This window comes from Dermochelys coriacea, chromosome 8 (genome assembly GCF_009764565.3).
Source record: "Dermochelys coriacea isolate rDerCor1 chromosome 8, rDerCor1.pri.v4, whole genome shotgun sequence".
Taxonomy (NCBI): Eukaryota; Metazoa; Chordata; order Testudines; family Dermochelyidae; genus Dermochelys; species Dermochelys coriacea.
Window position 1 is genome coordinate 72,258,975 of NC_050075.1, and position 22,473 is coordinate 72,281,447.

The following is a 22,473-nucleotide window of genomic DNA, read 5'->3' on the forward strand; positions in this document are numbered from 1 at the left end:
ATATCCTTCTCCAAATTCCCAGTTAATTCTTCTCTGAAATGATGTCCATAAAATACTGACTGCTAATTATGGTGAGGTAAGTGACAAGCTGTGACTTTTTCCTTTTCTTACTCACTTACTTTACGACCAATTGGAACAAACCAATGAATGAACAAACAAACAAACAAAAAACCCCATAAACACTTACAATACATTAACTAACAAATCTCTACCAATTATTCATTATATGCATTTGCTTATATGTTTTAACCCTGTCCTGGACTCTGCAACTCATTGTGTTTTTAGACTGTAAGCCCCCTACGACTAAGATGATCTCTTGCTATGTTTGCACAGCATCCAGCATAATGGGACCCTAATCCTTGTGGCTGTACTATAATGGTAATATTTATTACTAAATAATAATGGGAGATTTGGGAATGCTGTACGAGTAGCCATGTTAGACCTGAAAAATTTTATTTTTGCTATTTTCTATAAGTTGACATAGACATATAACTATGCTGAAAAATATCCAGAATAATTAAATGAATTCTCAGATTATGAGTAGTGTGGCATTTGGTCTCTGATATTTCACTAAAGTGTAAAGCCAAAAAAAAAAACCCTTAGAAAAATATTTTAACAGGGTATCATTTTAACTCTTTAGCTGATGCTTGCTTTTTTTAAAATCATGCATCAATTAGATTATTCTTTAGGGTCCAATCCTATAAAAGGACTTGTGGAGGTGAACTCAAACCTGTATGCCCACATGGATGCTTTTGAAAGAATGAGTCGTTAATCACTGCTACGTAAGACTGTGTATTTTATTATATAATATAATTTGTCATGGAGGGGAAAAAGGTTACCGATCTGCCCTCGGATATTCATTCAGAACTCCAGTCAACTTCAGTGCATGTTGCCATAGGAATGCTGATTTGTACTCCTGAAGACATAGATTGTAAACCCACAGTTTAGAAGTAAAAATTTGTCCTTTTATCTAACACTTAAACTAACTCATTAAAGTAATTGCACAAAATAAGAGACCCAATATTTAGCAGCCATTCTTTTTCACTGGGACAGAAACATGGTGAACCATATAAATCATGAATTATTTTTATCATATTTCCTGTAAAAGTATCATAAAACTGTATATATCTGATTATTCAGTTTTCAAAATTATACTCTCAGTTACACCTATAGAACTTCATTACTGAATTTCTTCTGTTTTACAGTTGGGAAAACTAAGGCACACAGACCTTGCCTAAGATCACAGAAGAATTTGTTATAGAGCCAGGTCTAGAAAAAAAAATATTTTCAGATTGTGAGGATATATTAGCTGTTTGTGAAGCAGATACTACAGTGATGAATACCACTATGATGAAATTAATAATTCTCTTCAGAGCAGGGTTTGAATGGTATTTAGTAAATAAGGCTTGTGCCCATGCATTGAATAATGAGGAATACAAATAAAGAGCAAAATCAAATAGCTACTCATTCAGTGAGCATTATCCATCCTGTGCACTGAACAAGGCAGGGGTCCAATGGAAAAAATAGTATGATTATATAATAAGACTGTGCATGGCACAAGGGCTCCCAAATAATGTTCAATGGATAATAAAAATTGTGGCATTACCTATCTTTTGAGTGCTTAACTTTTCAGCCTTAACATTCTTTTAACATATTTGTGTATGTAATATAGCAATAGATTGCACATTCAGAATAGTGGATTTTATGGATCTGCTTGTTATAGAAGAAGGATGCTCTTCTGGCTAAAACACCCAACCAAAGAGATCAGAGTTCTCTTTTTGGCTCATCGCAGCCTTCTTGTGTGGCTTAGGCTATTTATTTAACATATCTGTGCTTGAACATCCCCACCTTTAAAAGGGGGATGATAAAACTTACCTCACTAAATTGTTCTGAGAATTAATTTAATAATGTTTATAAAACACTTTGAAATACTTATATGAAAGTCTCTATAGAAATGTAAAATATTATTATTTTTTTAGACATAAACTATTAATGTGTACATGAAAAAACTTATGCTATTGGCAGTATTTGTACTCTGTCTCCTTAACTCATTTAATTTTTTCCCTAGGTGCTTAAAGTGTACAGATGCCCCCTGTCAGAAGAGCTGCCCAACTAATCTAGACATCAAGACATTTATCACAAGTATTGCAAACAAGGTAAAAGCAGGCTCACAGTAGTAAATGAAACGCAAGAACAGCAGTTGCTTGCTTTCTCTTTGTGTGATTGAATTACAGTCCTTATCTTTGTAGACTCTAATAAAATAATGTTTAGAACAGGTATGATCAAATTTAACAGATTCTTCTTAATTTTTAATTCTTACTGATATTGTTCTTTGGTGATATTGCAAATGCAAAGACTGTACGGTAAATCTGTTTCTTCAACAGATTTATTTTTCTTTCAGATATTTGTTTTGGATGGATTTAATCAATTAATAGTATTGACAAAACGAAACACTTCAGTGTAATAAATTCACTGTATTGTTACCTGACTGAGCCGTTATAGTTACAAGACATTTTTTTTCCATTAGAGAATAAATATTTTCAGGAAATGATTAAAATGTTCTTAATAAAATTTGCTTTGGGCTGACACTTGGCATGCAGGTGCTCATCTCAGGGATGAATGTTTTTCATTACTATGGTTCAAGTAAATAAGCTTTATCATTTTTTATTCACAAAACCCAATAATATTAATAAATTATTACAACAATAAATAGAATCAACTTTAATAAGGTGGAGTGTTTCCAAATGCTATCCTGTTAATGGAGAAGAAAGATACTTTCTGTTGCCTTCAGATGTGTAAGTACCGTTTAACAATCAAAAATACAAACGTTGAAGCTGGTTGCACAGCTAACATGAAAATACATGTCTGTATTAATCAGGCTGTGAGGGACATTCTAATCCTGAAAAGATATTAGTTACCACTTACCATTTAAAAACTCATTTAAGTCTTTTGGTCACGCTTGATTTGCTGTTACTCCATCCAAACTTGGGAACTACTGGGAGGGCTTGAGGCAGTTTTGGGTGAGAGGTTTATAGAAGCAGCTGGCCCCATCTCCTGCTACCTGTCTCAGACACACATTCTGCCGGTGCTGGAGTCCACATAGGTAAAATGAGAGAAAAGTGGGTTTCATTTACACATTGAGGGTAAGCCACATTTTGGGTGAGTTAACTTGTTTTTATTACATGTTGCATATTATTTGAGCTGAAACCCTCACAGTAAATTCTATATATTGACAATCAACATTGGGACAAAAGGAGTTATTAAGACATATGTCATTTATAACATAATTATATGTTAACATGGTTAACAATTATTGTGGAATTGTGTTCGGCATCTGCATATAGACTGCTCTGTTATATAATCTGTTATGCCAACGCAGCATTTATTTTTTTGAATGCCAGGCATCTGTTTTCACTGGTACTGTACTACTTTGAGGCATATCACTTCTTAATGCATCCTTGAAATATAGTGAAACAAAGAAGCCCTGAACAGAGAAGATTCAAAGCAGTAATGAATCTATTGGTTTTTCCCTTCTCACTACATTATCGTACCCTAATACCTAAAGCAAATTTCAATATGGAAGCATTGTAGCATATAGTTTCTCCCCTTCAAGGGTAATGTCTCTTTTAAGAATTGGTGTTCAGGAAGAATTAGCAGAACCTAACTGGGAATGGGGACCAGGTGTGAGTCAGAGACCTAATCTGAGTTCAGTCAAAGGGGGAGCTATGAGAGACATACAGGGAGGAGCTGTGAGTTAAAATGGATATCCAGGGCTTGTGGAAGTCTTTCTGAAGTGAAGCACAGCTTCAGGAAGGCAGGCTTGGTTATCCTTTTCCAAGGGGAAGCTAGGGCTGAAAGAAGCCTGCTAGGATTACAGTAAAGCCCAAGGAAGGAGGGCTCTGGTAACTCTGTCCCAAGGGAGATGATGGGTTTGGGACTAGGAAAGACCTGAGAGAAAAGACTCTCCAGAGAGAGTACATAGGTACATAAGAAGAGGTGCTGGGAGGGAAAGAGAGTGAATAAGGGTTTGAGTTACAGGGCAGATAGCCCAGTTGTTTAGGGTTCCAATGGCAGGGAACCCAGAGTAAAGGGTGGGGGTGGGTTCCCCCTATGCTATTACCCTGAGAGAATGTACAGAGACCCCTGCTGTTAAGAGGAGAAAGAAGTGATCGACAAGAACCCTGAAGGGCTGGAAGATGAAAAGTTGAAGGCTGTTGTGTGCAGCATGGGCCTGAGCTTAAAGGGAGAGCTGTATTTCTTTGGACTTTCATTATCATGGTCACCTCAGCAATTGAACTATGCTGAAGTCCAAGAGAACCATCACCAATGAGGGGAAACTGAGGCATGGTGACTGCAGTGCCACAAGGACGGGAAATGTTCTGGGATTGCATCCTGCTACAGGCATGTCGAGATAATATTAAGAATCTGATTTTAATGGTGTTGGGTAAAATCCTGACCCAGCTGAAATCAACAGGAAGACTCCTATTGACTTAAATAGGGCCAGGATTACACCAGTTGTGTACGGGCTATATAGTTCTGGTACTTTCCTTAACACTTAGTTCTGTGTGATTGTTTTATGTCATAAAACACTCAGTCAATCTGTGGTTTGGCCCAGCATGAGTAACTTGACCAGTTGCTACTTTATCAGGAAAAAGAATGGCATAGCACAGCCATTCTCTAAAGAACTTCAGTGTTTCTTAGGGGAAAATCTAAAACCTCAAATTACTTTGCAATTACTAACGTGCAGTCATAGCCTGACTTGCCTGGCTCTTAGGGACCCTCCATGCCCACAACTACAGTCTCCTTTCAGAAGCAGTAACTTTTACAGAGAAGGGCTCAACAATATTTTTTGCCTGACGCTGGTGCCTGAAAAATGTGACAAGACTGACAGTATTGTTGAACACAACACAATGATGGCTTAAAAAAAAATCAAGTGATTACGCTTTCCTCATTGTGCTGGCCAAAATGTTAGGACAAAGATATATAGTCATTTACTGCGTCTGTAAAATCAGCTCTGCACCTCAGTGTTCTCAATTCCCAGAATGAAGTTACATACAGCCTTATGTTACACTCTCTTATCCTAGCCCATGTGGAGGAAATCTAAAGTTGCCCAGCTGCATGAGTATCTCAGTGTTACAGGTGTACTGTAAATTAAAATTAACATTAGTAGTTTAAAAAAAAGTCCCCCAATGAAACAAACTGATATGCTCAGGAACCAGTCTAGGCGATGGTGCCGTGCAGAAGTGACCAGAGAGATTCTCCCTTCTCCATCCTGCTCTCAAGTCACCACCAATGCCTATACCTCCCCCCGTTCATGCTCCTACCAGCTTCCTAGGGACACAATACTCTACAATCTCTACTCTCAAGAACCTTTAGATGCAAATCTCCCTGTCTCCTATCATTTTCTAGCCCCTACTAATTTACTGACAGGCCCCAGTTTAGATCAGGATCCCAATCTGCTAGAAACTGTACAAACACACAGAGAGACATTGTCCCTGCCTCAGTTTACAGCTTAAGTAGACAAGAGAGGCAAAGGGTGGGAGATAAACAGAGGCACACAAAGGTGAAATGACTTGCTCAAGATCACACAGAAGGACAGAGGTAGAGCTGAGATTAGAATCCGTCTCTCCACCCTTCTAGTCCTAGGCCATTTCCTCTAGGTCAGAGGTCAGCAACCTTCGGCCCATGGCCCATCAGGGTAATCTGCTGGCGGGCCACCAGACAGTTTGTTTATGTTGACTATCCACAGGCACAGCCCCCTGAAGGTCCCAGTGGCTGTGGTTCGCTGTTCCCAGCCAATGGGAGCTGTGGGAAGTGGTACAGGCTGCAGGGCCGTGCTGGCCGCCACTTCCTGCAGCTCCCATTGGCCGGGAATGGCGAACCATGCCCACTGCAAGCTGCATGTGGCCACGCCTGGAGATAATCAACGTAAACAAAATGTCTCATGGCCCGCCAGTGGATTACCCTGACAGGCCACATGCCGAAAGTTTCCAACCCCTGCTCTAAGTCACTCTGCCATCTATGTGGATTTGTGGATGATTATAAGTATGTATATGACATTTTTAGAACTGATCAAAAAAGCAGAAAAGCTAGTTTTAGTGAATACATTTGAAATTTGTTTTCATTTTGAAAAATTTGAAATAGACTAAATTTTTGGTTCCTCAAATTGTTTTGCAGAATTTTCAATTGATTTTTTCTTTGATTAAAATCATCATTGAAAGTGCCATCAAAACTTTTTTGTTGACTGAAAAAAATTGATATAAGATTTTAAAGAAACTCACATTTTGACAAATGTGAATTGACAATATGTAGTGTTTTGTTAAAAAATCATTTTCTAAAGAGACCATTTTTGATGAAAAATATTTTACTTTGAAATATCTTCTGTCATTTGCATCTTGTAAATAAACAACTGTTAATAATTTTTAATCTGATTACCTATGAAGACTCCTGTTGGTGTCTAGACAAAATATTCTCTTGACCAGTGAAAGGTTGAAACTTGGAAGATTCAAGTTTTTAGTAAGAAATCCAGAAAATCTGGATGCCTAGCTGGACCTGTTGAGGTCCCCCTTCTTCAAATCTACTCCTGTCCTTAACATATTCCTCTCTCACCCCACAACAAGCTCCTGTTCTCCCGCAGTAGGTTCCTTCACCATCTGACCTTTCTAATGCCCTCAAGCACATCTAGCCCAGCAACTTCCTCGCCCTCTTCAATAGAGAGTCTTCCTCCCTTATCTGGAGGAAGCTCCAGAGCAGATTATATTTGCAGACAATACTGTAGCTAAGAGAATTTCCAGAGTGGCTTAAATCTCAAAATGGTGATGTGCAGGGAGAAGGAAGGTTTCATGGATTCCAAGGCCAGAGGGGACTGTTGTAATCATCTAGTTTGACATCCTCTGTAACACAGGCTATAGAACTTCTCTAAAATAATTCCTAGAGCACATATTTTAGAAAAACATCCAACCTTGATTTAAAAATGTTTAGTGATGGAGAAACCGCCATGACTCTTGGTAAATTGTTCCAGTGATTGATTACCCTCCCTGATAAAAATGTATGCCTTATTTTCAGACTGAATTTGTCTAGCTTCAACTTTCAGCCACTGGATTTTATAATACCTTTCTCTGCTGGATCGAAGTGCCCATTTTAAATATTTGTTCCCCATGTAGATACTTGTGAATTGTAATCAAGTCACCCCTTAATCATCTTTTTGTTAAATTAAAATGTAAAATACTTAAAGGCCTGGTCTACACTTAAAATTAGATTGACCTAGTTATGTCACTCAGGGCTGTGAAAAATTTCTTGCCCTGAGTACTGTAGTTAGGCCAACCTAACCCCCAGTTTAGACGCAGCTAGGTTGATGGAAGGATTCTTTTGTTGACCTAGCTACCACCCCTCGGAGAGGTGGATTAATTGCATTGATGGGAAAACCTCTTTCATTGATACAGGCAGCATCCACACTATGGCAGCACAGCTGGAACACTGTAGCTCTGCTGCTGTAGCAGCTGTAGTGTAAACATGCCCTAAATCATACTGTACAAAACAGTTTGCCTATCCTTCATTGTATCCATATTCTTTCACAAAGTAGTTGGTAGTATGACACTCAGGTATTCTTTTAAACTGGTTTTATTATAAACAAAGCTGTTTAAACAGTGGCTTACTGAAAATGTATTCTTTTGTCAGCTATTTAAGGACTCCATTCTATGTAGTATGTTTTGTGGTAAAAAAAACTACTGAGCAATCATAAAAGGTCAGGGATTCTTGTTCTCTAAAGCCTGAGGCTTTTTAGATATTTACAGGCCTTGTACAACATAGGCCATTTCAAGGTGCTCTGCAAGTAGACCTTAACTCGGGCGGGGGGGAGGGGAGGTGTTCTTTCTGGGTTGAGAGGGTAATTGAATTGCTAGGCTCAATGAGCCTTGGGCCTCTTTGAGAAAAGGATGTCACTTGTGCTGTATTGTGTCAGGCTTCTGTGATTCAGTAGAGTTTATACCAAAACTTACATTCTTCCTTTTCATACAAACTGGATTACAGCTCTACTTTCCAAAGGTACAATCTATTCTATTGTGTCTTCCCAGTCAGCATTACTCAGTAGGCTTCCTACAGACTGTTGTTTGCAATTGAATCTCTCAATAGGTGAGATGCAACTTTAGATTCACCATACTGTGAATATTAGTTTATTTTTTTAAACTTTAGTTTATTTTTTTTTAAAAAAAGATGACAGACAAGTATTCTTTCTAAACTGCTTTTTGGAGACCATTTATATTTAACTATGGTGTTTAAAATGTAGTTGTTGAATTTTAAAAAAATTGTTCTAAAGATTAAGCGTGTCATGTTTTATTGATCTTGTAATTTAAAATTAAATCTGCAAAGATACAAGTACTTACAAGCTATAGGAGAAGGATTTTTTTTCTTGTGTCTTACCTACTTGCAAGAGTGGTGTTAGGATTTTAGACCCAGCCAGCAAGCTTGTGCCCTGAGCCTCTGCCCCATTGTCCCTATCCCAGTTTGTTGAGGCAGAGAAGAGGGCACGGCAGAATGAAGCTCCACAAGCAGTCCCCCACGGGGTAGGATCCATTAAAGGACCTTATAGCAGTTGTGGATCTTATTGCTGCCCGGAAGCAACTTTTAGGTATTGTTGGGGCCTCAGGAATCAGGGAGTGACAATCAACTCCCTGATTTTCCCCAACCCTGCTTTCCATCCTGTCCTACAATTGCATAGTCTACCTGAGTGTGCAGTGAGACAGTCTCAGTGTGTCTCATTGTCTGGTACCTTCAGTATCTACCAGTTGTTCTGACAAGACTGTGCTGGTGCTATAGATTCCTGTGAACGGTATTAGCCATAGGAATCAGTGGATACTGATTGTGACAGGATGCTATCAATTGATCCCTTTGGAAGCCAGCATCCTGGTGAGTGAGAACCCAGTAAAAGGATACTGGGTGTAGTTAGAGTAGCAGGGATTTAGGTAGTTTGTATTTTGGGAATGTACAAGGGATTACTTGTACCTGTAGGGAGCCTGATGTGCTAATGAGGTAATTAGCTTACCAGCTAGGTAGCTCTTAGAAGAAAGCCAGCAGTATAAAAGTCTGAGCCAGGGAGCAGAAATGGGCTCCACATAACTGTTGCTATGTTAAGATGTACCTGGAATTTCGGGGCTGAAGCCAAACAGCCTTGAATCAACATGGGCATCATTTCCCAACAGTCTTTGCATGTAGTCTTCACTTAGCAAAGATGGTTATCAACTCCCATTATTTTTAGCAAAACTGAAGACTGGCTTCCCTCAGGAAAGATGTATTTTGTGGATAAGAGGCTGGACAGGAAACTATGAAGAGGTAGGGGAATGTGGTGAGCATGAGGGAGCTTGACAAAGTGCTGGAGGAGCCAGAGAGGGTACAGAGGGAAGTAGTGTGCAAGCGAGAGGTTCAGAGAAATGCATGGGGTAAGAAGAGACTAAAGGGCCTGGGGGAAATGTAGATTGCATAGGAGAGACAGAGAGATTGGGTAATATGGGGTGTAGGGAGGAAGACTGAGGGTTATGGGGAATGTGTACTGCAGGAGGCTGAGAGGGGGGGTTAAAAGAGAGTGGAAATGTTATGGATAGGATCTTATAAATGGAAAGTGAGGGAAAATAAGGGTGCAAATATAATAAGGGAAATGGGAGACAGGAAACAGTGAGGGAACAGGGGGAAAGATTGTGAATGGGAGAGATGCTATGTGAGGTTGAAAGGGAGGTGGAGAAGAGAAAGAAACAGGATTGTGATAAGCAAGAGGAATGGAGAGAATAGAATAATTCCTCCCCCACTCCAGAGGGACATCTACATCCCATTGAGAATGTCTTATAAAATGATGACTCAGAATTCTGATGTAAAATAGTATAATTGTGATACTGTTAATACAATTAGTAGATTGTAAAAGAGTCTTAAGCGGCTGTAAAATTGGTAAGAACTGAAAAAATGCATTACAGTTTTTAAGAAAAATTCATGGGGCTCCATGTTTTTGAAAGTACAGTTTTACTCAGTTTTCTTTCTTAATCTTTACATATTTCAAGTCACTAAGTTCAAAAAAACATTTAAAAGAAAAATAGTAATGGTGTTAAATTGATGTACTTGAAACAGTGATTTTTCTTGAGAAGTCTATTTGTAGTTAGTGTAATGGAATGGCTGACAACTGGTTTCAGTTGCCATAGTATAATTATGTGGAATAGACTTGTTACGATGACACTGTGTCAATTAAGGAATCTCTCACATTCTAGACTACAAAGAACAAAATGACAGTACCGGATATTCCTTTCCCTCTTTTTCATAAAAAGATAGTGACACTGTGTGAAATTACAGTCCTGTTATGATGACATAAATCAAATGATGTGAAAGTTTTCTGGATTGATTAAATATCAGCAGCATTGTAATATAGAATATATGTGATATTTGATAACTTCTGTTTTGTTCCATTCTACTTTGAAATAATAGGGGGGTGAGTTTATTCAAATTTGAACTGATGTGCATAGATATAAATATGTTGGGTTGTTGATACCTATCTTCTTTATCAATATACGTTTTTTAATTCTTGTTCCTTATGTCATTTTAAACAACAATATTTGACCCAACACATTTTGATTTTTGTAAAAACTTAAGAAAACATAGATAACCGTGGACAAGAGGTGAAAGTAATTTTCTTGGAAATTTTGTTTTGTAATTGTGTCCATTTCACCAAGAATCAAAAAAAGAAGTGAACGCTGTTTTATTCCCTCCCCTCCCTTTCCTTCCTACCTTTCTGCTTTCACTCCACCCCATCTCCACATCCTGGCTAAGCCAGTGCTTTCATTCTTTTTATACAGAACACAATCCTGCAGTCACTTTGTTGTATCTGAGAAAACTACAATATCAGAAAGTCATGATCTATGTGAAATTTATATGAAGTGTGCTTAAATTAGATGAATGAATAGATGCTGTAAGAATTTCCTGATAATAAATGTAATTTCTTTTCATCTTACCATATTGATCCTACATGTTTTAGTAGGTTTTCTCAAGTAAAAAAAGTCTCATTTGCATGCAAATTATGTAATACTTCCAAGTGATACATGTGGAGATCCTTCTCTGCCTGCTTTCCACTGATTATTGATGTCTGTGTAAGGCTTGTTTCTGTTCTCTCTCTTACCAAGTTGTATTTATTGGCATTTTGATGAAGGAAACCAAAAAACATCCTATCCAGTTAGATTAATTTCTTTCTGTGGAAGTGCCTAGGAAAATATATTTTATGCATCAAGGCATGAGGAGGCATTTATTCCATTTAAATAAAACAATCACCAAAGCATTCTAGTTCTCGACCCGCTTCCTCCCTGATGTTTACAAGGATTAGCGAACTGTGTCATCTGCTTATTTATTTGTATGTATTTAAAAATATCCCAAACTATTTTACTTCTAAATTATTTTTGTTTTAGGTTGTCTAGTAGCCTTTGCTGAGTCATCCTCCCTCCAATTGCACTGTCTAGCTACTCCTTGCTGCATCATGTCTGATATTAATTCATAAACTCCTCCGCGTAGGGGTCAGATCACCTTTCCTCTTTTGTGAGGGATCTGGCACATCCTTGGGCTCTGTAAAATAATTGTTATGGTTGTGTTATATGAATATGATCAAGACTCCCATTAATTGAGAATTGGAATAAGTGATAAATAAGTGTTTGCAATTATATAATGTCAGTATTTTCAATATTAGAGGTACTTTCCTTATATAAGAAGTATCAGAAAAGACTGAAGATACTGAGGTAACTATCTCAATTAAAATTGGCAAGATTTTAAGGGTTCCCACCATAAATCACTTAAAGATCTTCAGATGGATGGTGTCATATAAGTACAAAGTATTCATATTCATTATTTGTTAATTTGTCTCTGCCATATGCAAAATGGCTTGTTGCTGTAGTACAATAGTACTATAATTTTCAGCAGCATATTAAAACTAGATTATACTTCCTTTCCTGATTAGTTTTTGTAAAAGTTTAGAAAAATGTATTCTTTCTAATGATGTCTGGCATGTGTTCCATGAGAAATCAGTATAGTAAAGAAGGGATAAATACACAGAAACAAACCATCACAGAGTTGCAAAGTATTTTAGCTGTTGTACTAAGGATTTTCCTCTCTTTTCCGCAGTGTTTGTAGTTGATAATTAGTAACTTGAGTGCCTATAAAGTAGCATAGTTGGTCTTCGGCAAGCAAGCACTAATATAACTAGTAAGTCAACTAAGCAAAGGTATGTGGAAAAATCCAAATCACCTACCTCCGATCTATAATTCTAAATTCTTCATATTTCTAAAATGTCTTTTACTAATACTATATGCTTCCTTAGGACAACCTACCTTGTGTTGTCCTAAAATTTCCTTTCTGGAATAAAGTTGCTGTTTCAGCAAATGACAGTTATGCACAATTATGAGAAACATTATAGGTTTCCTGAAAACATAGCTTATAGCAGCAGGATCTGTATAACATCACAATAAAATTCTCCCAAATGGGCTAGTTAGCCGTTCATGATGGGTGAATTTGGACAGGATCAGAAATTGAGGATTTGGTTCAGTGACTGATTAAAAACTGTGATAGCTTATCTGAAACATAGTAATTATTTTAGAAAAAATATTTTAAAATAAATACTGTTCCATATTATACTTAAATACAATACAGAAAACATCTAAATATTTTATTGTACTACAAAACTGGGGTAATAGAACATGAGAGCTTTTCACTAAGATTACCAGTTCAAATCAAGTACAGCTCAGAACAGACTGAAAGCAAATCCTAAGTTTGAAGTTACTTGGGCAACTCACTTGGAAAGGTGACAAGGATTTCATCTTGAAAGTTACCATCTGATACCTATTAAGGAGACCCTGTAAAATGACTTATACTAATAAATGAATAGCTAGCTCTCATTATAGTGGAGGCCCTTATTATCCCTGTTTCAAACGTGAGGAGACCTGAGGCATACGGAAGTGAAGTGGTTTGCCCAAGGTCACCCAGCAGGCTAGTTGCAGGGCTAGGACTAGAATACAGGCCTGTTGTTCCCCAGTCCAGTGCTCTGTCCACTAGGTTGCACTGACTATGATGTTGATACTATGTTGTTTCTGAGTAGACATATGTCCACATTACAGAACTGCCACCAGTAGAATTGACACTAATTGGCTTTCTTTTTAGCAGCCTAAGCAGAGAGGCTGAGTGAGCATTGAACCTAAATTCCCCTTTCACTTCTAGAGGTGATCCCTTTAGCATCAGGTTGAGGCGTAGTGTTGAATCTGTGTGGAAAGCTTGCAAAGCTGCTGCTTTTGGTATGCTTGTTCTCTGAATAAATAGTACTCTATGAGCTCTAGCTTTGTCAGTTTGGTACCTTTTTATTGATAACTACATTCACTTAAAAATGTTAACACCACAAAACATTTTATACATTCAGTGCATATCGTTTTACTACTTGGCATTGTGATGTGTGGGGCATATCTCACAGCTCTCGTATTGTAAAAGTCTATATATATAAAGATATGTAATGGCTGGATATCAAATCAATAAGTAATGTTCCTCAGCTTAAATTTAATCAAGATCATAATTCAATAGCACAGCAAACAATCAACATGATTGAAATCAAATAAAGGAGATTTCTAAGGAGGGTGCCATTGAAGCAACATGAAAAGGTTTTAACTATTTTATATATATATATATATATATATATATATATATATATATATATTCTGTCTTAAAAGAAAATATTGTGAACATTGTACCAACCTATGATAAAAAATGATTCTTAAGAGGAATAGTTAGTTAATATGATAAACTAAGGATGTTAATTATCTGTATGCACCAATTTTAATTTTAATTCAAAGATTTATGAATCCTTAATTATCTTTCTTAGATGAAGTTACATTTGGTTATTGTAATTCTTTCTCTTGTACCAAAGCTGAAATCAACACACACAACCATCCTGGACACAACAGCCCTCCTTCCCCTGCCCCCATATGAAGAAACCCAGCAGAATGTGAAGCAAAACCAACATTTGAAAGTAATGAAAACTAGCTTGTTCGAATTCTTAAAAAAAAATGCCCAACAATTTAGCTCTGGGTGGTCCTTTTTCAGAGAAACAAGGAAACAATTCCTCTAGCCAATATTAAATATTGAACTTAATGTGCTGGATTCTCATTTACATTGAAGATCTGTTACACTGCTCTGGCAGAATAAAGGAGCCATAAAGTGGGTGTAAATTACATTTTTAATCAGGTTAATTAACAGCCACTTCTAGGCCCCTTTACATTGCCAGAGCAGTGAAAAGTGGAAAACATAAATGGGAATCAGGCCCAATATCTCACTTATCTGTCACCACAGACAAAACAGCTGAAGGAAGTCCTTGCACAAATGACTCGCTTAATTAACCAATTTTTTCCTTTTTGTCCAAGTTAGAGCTTCCAATTGGTGTAGTAATTTAGGAGGAAACCCTGTTGAAAATGTATGCATGGCTTTGTGATCTGTGTAATCATGGAATGGCCAGTGGAGTAGGCTCTGCAATATGTAGAAGAAAGGCTCAGCTACTTCTACAAACTTGTTTCGTAAACATTGGAGCCCTACTGGAACTCACTGTCCCTGACTGCATCATCTGGTTGAGCCTCTGAACGTTATGACCAGTCCTTTAATGTGCGTCTTGCTTAATTAGAACTTTTTCAATCGTATATGACTTTTTTTTTTGTAACCCACATTTTTTTACATAATCAAATCTGGAAAATGCTCTGCATGTTCATTACTTGAGTCTCACACTGTGGGATATTGTTTCCTTTGAAGATGCACATTGCACACGTATTATTCTGCTAAATGTTTGAAAATAAACTCTTCACTGTGAAGGGCACCTGTCAATGAGCCCTTCCCACTGGCTCTACAACATCTGATTCTTCTGAGCCAATTATCGTCCTGGTTGGGAGAATGACTCCCTGGCACAGACCAGTATAGTGTTAGACCGACTCTGAAAACAATTTTCATTAAAAAGTTACTGGAGAATGAGATGTAAAAGAGATGGCTAGAGAGAATGGAAAACAAGACCTTTCTTCTTGCAGTTGTTTGTAGTTTGGAGAGGGTTGGAATGGTGCTCACTCTCATCTGCATTTGCGAGCACCAGCCCTCCAGGCCTCTTAATTAGTGCATGAGCCTGGTGCTGGTCCCCTACATAGGTGTGACTTTCATCTTCCCATGATCAGTGGTGGTCGTTAGGGAAACCTCTGGCACACAAATGTTTCCTGGGATCTTCTTGATAGTTGTTGTTGGTGTTGTTATTTATTAGGAAGTGAGTGAATGGAGAGAGAAATTGCATAGTGTCTCTGTTCACCAGCTGCATAATTGACTTAGGAATGGAGAGAGCACATACTGGAGTGTAATACGCACAACATGTTATGTTTAAAATAAAACTGTAAATCCACTACACAACCCTAGAAAAATAACTGAAAACCAACATAAAACAAATTAGAATATTTTTATAATAAAAAAGAAATAATTGAAATATTCTTAGCCTGCCGTACGGTGAGATGTGTTCTGAATTTGTCCTCAATGCCTTTTCAACCATGATTGGTAATACACATATGTGACAAATTTGTGTCTTTAAATTTTATCAAAGGTGCAGTGTTATTCTACTAGCCACATAAAAGGAACAAAATTTTGGATTTCCTCTCTTGAATCTCCGCTTCCCTTTTATATGGTATTATTGTTGATTTTGTTTTCTTCATGCAGAACTATTATGGAGCTGCCAAAATGATTCTTTCTGACAACCCACTGGGCCTGACATGCGGAATGGTATGTCCAACCTCAGATCTTTGTGTAGGTGGATGCAATTTATATGCTACGGAGGAGGGACCAATTAATATTGGTGGATTGCAGCAGTTTGCTACTGAGGTATGTAAGACATACAGATGGCTGGTATCTTTACATATGAACCAAATAATTTTCTAATGATTAAATTTCTTATTGGTGATTTCGTTAAATCAAACATGTTGGAATATGCTATATTGCTAAAGTAAAAATATAATGGATTAAAATAACTAGTACTTTCCTTGAAAAACATTCAGTAATTTAGCTATTGAAAATAGCTTTTCACAATCAGTTATTTCATAAGAACATGTAGAGAACTAGTTGTAATCAAGAAGGCAATTTAAAATTTGAGCTTGTCTACACAGCAGGTTACTGCGCAACAAACCAGCTTGCCACCCGTAACATCCCATGTGGATACTGCTATAGCACAGTGAAAGTCCTGGAGTGTGATTTGACTCATTACACCACCACACTCTAAGATTTTTAATAGAGAGAGGAAACTGGATTGAACAAACTTTCATTTTTTAAATTATTTAAGGTGCTGTTAGAAGTTAGGTTAAGGCTTCTTTTATTTAAATATGTTTTTAAGTTCATATGTATGTACATTTATTTATTTATTTTATTTATGTATTGAAATGGCTTTACATTGCAAATATATGAACTTATTTAGGGCCAAAACCTATTTCCTTATGCCACTCCCTAACTCTTCCACATGGGGCAGAGAGAACCCAAAAAGGCAGCAAAAGTAGTGCACTTCCACTTTGTGGCGGGGAAAGGTGTTTAGGTTCAGAGAGCCTCCATGAGGGACTCAGGGAAGGGACACAGCTAGTGGATTTGTGATTGCATGGATCCACTATCCAAATTTTTCCTTGAGAGGAAGGAAAAGGGTGGCAGATGCTCCTCTAACTTATGAGCTGCTGTAGTGGCCATGGAGACGCTGTGTCAGATTCATGGTCTCAGGTGATATGAAGGATTTAATCTCTTCTGATCATTTGTACAAGACCTGCATACCTGGGCTCTGAAAAAAGAAGAGAGGGTGTCACTCTATATGAATAAAATGTGTGCTTATATAATGTTTACACCCTGTATATTTTATAATTAACCCCATGATTACAGGTTTCAGAGTGGTAGCTGTGTTAGTCTCTAAGGTGCCACAAGTACTCCTCGTTTCCCCCCCCCCCCATGATTACAGAATCAGTCATGATCTTTTATATATGATGACCCATTTAATGGACCATATTTATAAATGGAGGTTGAAATTTTGGTCCCCTCCACAAAGCCTGGGAAAAAGGCTGACCCACAGGTATAGAATAGAATCTTTATTCCCCGTCCCTGAGAGCATCTGATTGTGTATCTGCATAGGCAGGCTTTGCCTTTCGTACAGCTCATAGGCTTCATGTCCCCTTTGCGCTGTTTATGGTCAAAGTATCTGTCTGCAAAGGTCATTGGCATACTCCCTCAACCTGTCTGCACATCTCCTTTCATGCTCCTGCTAAGACATGTCATGGAGTTTCTGGAATCCCTCTGTGACTCCTCTGTATTCTGTTTTGAACTGCCTTTCTCCTCTGCTCCCAAAGCAACAGACACACATTGATTGAGTTAAAGTTTGGGCCTACAAGAGTGGTATCAGGAGGACTTGGATCAGAATGCTCATCTAGTGGACTAGACCAATGACAGCCAATGACAGTTTGTAACTTTTTGTCTTACCTTTATATTGAATGACTGGATCATAATAGTCAAGGGACAATATAATCAGCTCTTTAATGACTCTGGCCCGTATGCATAAAACTATAATATTTGCTGCAAGACATAAGGCTTACATAAAAGAAATAGATTAAATGCTTGTCAAGTATATGATAGATATAATAGTGAAATATTACTGTTTAGAAACGAAATGCAAGTATATCTGTTAAAAATTGATTTGTCTTTCCCTTTAGTCTTAATGCCATGATTAATAGGAGGGAATTATGGCTTGATAGATTTTGCTAAATATCTGCCATTCTTCTTCAAAAATCTTTAGAAATCTATTAAAAAAAGCTCAGTGCTGGCACAATGATTGATGCTAAAACTGCAGGACAGAATGAATAGCTCAGAATGGCTTTCACCACAGTGTTTTAAGTTTTGTTTAAAGTGATGTATTAGTATCTAAAGCCCTAACACAATAAAGTGATGCTGTGTAATTCTGCGTAGTAGTTTTAAAATTTACTGAAGTGCACTTTTTGTATTGTCTTTTCTACATACAATTTCTTTATTTTTAGCAATCTGAAAATATAGCTATTGTTATTTTACAACTTAATAAGATTTTAGATTTATTGCAGTTTATTGTTTTTGATGACTTTGTATACACTATAGTAATCATAACTAGCAGTAGTATGCAGTCATATTTGTAATAAATATTGACTTTAGCACTGACAGTTTAATTTCTACCAGGTAAGACAGAAGAGTTCTTTAGTATTTGAGTTGTAGAAATCTTGGAAGATATTCAACTTATTCAATAGAAAGAAATATCAGTACTAACAGTTCTGTGTAACTAACATTTAAAAAAAATCAGTACATGCATCTGTACAAGTACTGAAGGAATCTTAAGTCATTACCAATAACACAAATGGTTCTGATTCTGCAAACGTTTAAGTGTGTATATACATTTATTTACATGAATGCTTTCAAATTGTGTATTTTAGACAAGCAACATGTGGGGATATTAATGTGAGCGGCACATCAATGGTGCTTCTCATGTACTGTGTAAAAGTTTTTTTTTCCTAGTGTCTTATTTACTAAAAACTACATTGTGCTTAAAACCAAGTTTAACAATTTTTGCATAGAATTAATCTGAGGATAATATATGTGATTCATTACAAGACAGAGTAATAATAAAAAGGCACACTATTCAGTTGCTGAGATGAAGACTAATTTGCAGTATAGCAAGAATGCAAATTAAAACGGGAAAATACATGGGTATGACGTATGTCCCTTTTGTGTTTCTGTACAATGACTAATCTGTTCATACGGCAGATAAAACTCACTAATGTAAAATATTTGTCTTGCATATTTTAAAACACAAAATATGAAACCTCCCACTTATTGCACTTTTTGTATTCACCTCCGCATTTTTGTAACTATATGCCTCATTTTAAAGAAGATACTGTAATCAAATAAAAAAAGATAAATGCATTTAAATAAAAAGAATCTAGATCCTGACAGTTAAATGTGAAACTGGACAACATTTAATGTTATACACTTTGTGTTTGTGATATAGAATGTGTATGTTGTGTGCAATTACCAAGGTAACAATTGCAGCTAGAGAATAGTGTGTAGTAAAAACTCACTGTGATAAATGAAGGGAGTGTCAAGAACTCAGGTTAGACCTTCTGCTGCACAGGTCAAAATTATATTAATGTCTGTCTCTCCCTTCATTCTCCCCCTCCTCCCCATTACCTAGTTGCTTTTAAAATCATGAAATATTTCTATTTCTTGGAATGCAAGTTACGTGGAACTCTGCACTGTAGAGTATAGTGACAGTAAATACAGGTCTAGCTGTATGAATATGAAACCCACAGAATGTACTAAAATTTACTTCTTTCTCAACGTTTAAGTACCTTTTTAGGCTTGGAGCAAAAGTGAAATGCAATTTATTTGACTGTTATTTATTGATGTATTGGTAAGAAGTCTAACAAATAATATATTTCTGATTAATATTATTGAGTTCAAAATTAATTTTTCATGGTTTCCAATGAATTATTCTGAATAGAACAGCAGAACCTAAATAAAAAAGTGGATTATTTCTATACTTAAATACTGTCTGGACCATGTTCTGCCCTGACTCTCTTCTCCTTACCCCATGGAGGCTTTGACCCTCTTTAAGGATATTGTCTGGTTGTTGTTACAGCATGAAGCAATTGGGAAAGGAGATTTAATAGAACATTTTCCTAGAGGCAAGTTATTTGTGGGTAGTTGCTATTAGATAGATTTGATAGTGGCTTCTCTGACTTTAAGTGTTCACAGGGAAACTGGATTGCTATTCTGATACTTACATCACCTCCTGAGATTACCCATCAAAATGAGAACTGAGCATTACTCTCTGCTAATTTTTTTTTTAATTTGTCTTGATGAAACCATTTTTTTTAAGGATTGCTTTCATTCTTAATCTGAAATCAAGTTGAAGTCTAAAAAGACTGAGTAAAATATAAAATTGTGCAGCTTGTTTGAAGTGATAGGCAGGATTTAGTGCCGCAGCACACGATGTGGATCCAGGGACTTCAGATTTCTCAATCTGGTACTGAAACAGACTCTCTCTGAGTTGTTGGACAAGTCACTTCAACTATCAGGATGAAATTCTGGCTCTATTGAAGTAAATGGGAGTTGTGATATTGACAGGGCCAGGATTTTACCTTCTGTCTCAGTTAACCAGCTTGTAAAACAGGTATAACAATATTCACTTAACTACTTGACAGAGCTGAGGATTGCTAACATTTGTAAAGTGCTTTGAATATAAGCAGTATATGTTTTCTAAATATTATTTAGGCTTACAGAATTTGAGTTGTCTTTGTGTGAGGCCTTGGGCCTCAATTTTGTAGGCACTTACTGATCTTCACAAATATGTGCAGAATTAGTGGTTTAATTTCTGCTGGTGAAAAAAAAAGTGGTCAGTTTTAAGTAACTGCTCATAGATATGGACTATGGAAAAGCCTTTATTTCCTGGACCATACATTGCTAGTAAACAAAACTACTTGAGTGAGAATAATATTTTACAACTTCAGGAAGGCTACAGATATCTGTACTTTGCTTAATATTTTATGTAATTAAAATTAGTCCACATTGTTATTTTTACTTTAATAATATGTTCAAATGTACATTAATAATGCACTCCTGCCTACAGCATTCATTCAGACAAGCTCCAATGGGAATTTATTGGAATGTGTGACGATAGTACAATCAGCTTTTAAAATTCACTGGCTTTATTACCTGGAAAATATATTTATTGTCAGTTGGTGAGCTACTAACAAAACAATATTAGAATAATTCAGTTATGTGCTAAAATATTTCAAGCTAACCTAGCTGAAGTCTGCTCTAATAGCTGCTTGGCATTACATTACTCTTAATGAAGTGTTAATGAAGCACAGTTTTAAAAACTTTTTAATCAAGATATCTTCACTTCCTGTTAAGTATGGGGCTCCAGATATGTGCACTACACAATGGTGAAGTTGAAGCTTAGGTTATTTACTAACAACTGAATCCTTTTAAGTGTCTCCTTACTTTTCACAGATTTTTGGAATCAGTTATTTTGTTGCTGAAGAGGTGGTCAAGAAATTGAGGGTGGGTTATTAAATAGAACTGCTAATCATCCCAGAAGGTGTATTGCTGTATAGATGTACTGTGACTCCCAGTTATGAATCCAATCTATTATATACTTCAGTTTATATTAGGGGTTATCAGAGCTGCAGTTCTAGTTTAAAGTTGAGATCCATCTTCCATTCTATCCCCACTCTTCCATAACTTTTCCCAAACAAATTATTGGTCTCAGTCCAAAGATAAATTTGAGCAAAATTGTCTAGCCATCTTTGAATTATGCATGCATGGGGAGAAAGAAAATCTTCTATACTTTCCACTAAGGAATATGGTATTCAGACAACTCAGAATTTGTTGAAATGAGAATTGTTAAATTTGACTTATTTTGTAGATTTCATTAAGACTTGAACCATAGGGTCCCTTAAACTGCTCTAAGGGCTTATAGTAGCTTTAACTTTTTATATCACACTAAGAACTTAGTGTGGTATAAACAGTTTATTCAGCTTCTAGAGATTCAGTTAAGGACAACACAGCATTCAAGAGGCCTTATATAAGGAAAACAGATGGTTTCAGGAGGTATCAAGCTAATTAACTCCAGAACAAGAGACTTACAAGCATGGCTTGGTAAAGCCAATAGAATTTATAAACTCTGAAAACTGAATGGTCTGGCTTTAATTTCCCCATCCCACACTTGTATAGAGTTTGTTATTGAAGGATATTGTTGTACTTAAGGTGCCTTGAGAAAGTTTACCAGCTTTCAAATTCAAGAAAATGAATTGTACATATGCTGTTTTCTTTTGTAATACAATAGAATATAAAATCTTTGTTAGAATGTATGGGTTCCATTTTTAAAAAGCTAGCTGGGTATTTTATTTATATGCAGTGCTGGGGAGGAGCCAGTGGTTGCAGTAGGGAAAGATAGTATAGAGATCCTGGAAGCCAAATTTAGTCTGCTAGGTAAGAGATTAAAGTCCAGGGCATTTATGGTAACATTCTCTCAGATGCTTCCAGTTCCACATGCAGGGTCCGTTAGGCAGAACTGCAGGGTCTCAATGTGTGGATAATATGATGATGTTCAGAGGAGCGATTTAGGGCATGGCTACATTTGCAGATGTAGAGCGCTGTGAGTTAAATCCGCCTTCGTACAGCACAGTAGGGAAAGTGCTGCAGTCTGTCCACACTGACAGCTGCAAGCGCACTGGCATGGTCACATTTGCGGCACTTGCAGTGGTGTTGGGAGCGGTGTATTACGGGCAGCTATCCCACAGAGCACCTCTTCCCATTCTGGTGCTGTGGCTTGTGGGAAGGGGGCGGGGAGTGTGGGGCATTCTGGGTCCTGTCCCAATGCCCTGTGATTCATCAGTTTGCATCCCACCA

The 22,473-nt window shown here is 37.0% G+C and overlaps 1 protein-coding gene across 3 annotated transcripts in view; it reads left to right on the forward strand.

Moving 5' to 3' along the window:
- DPYD (dihydropyrimidine dehydrogenase) overlaps window positions 1-22,473 on the forward strand; it is a 542,721-nt gene that overhangs the window by 164,444 nt on the left and 355,804 nt on the right. For all 3 annotated transcript variants that reach the window (XM_038414838.2, XM_038414842.2, XM_043490641.1), the window contains exons 4-5: window positions 2,069-2,156; window positions 15,733-15,894. In XM_038414838.2, the coding sequence (XP_038270766.1) occupies window positions 2,069-2,156; window positions 15,733-15,894 (250 nt within the window). The remainder of the gene's footprint in view (window positions 1-2,068; window positions 2,157-15,732; window positions 15,895-22,473) is intronic.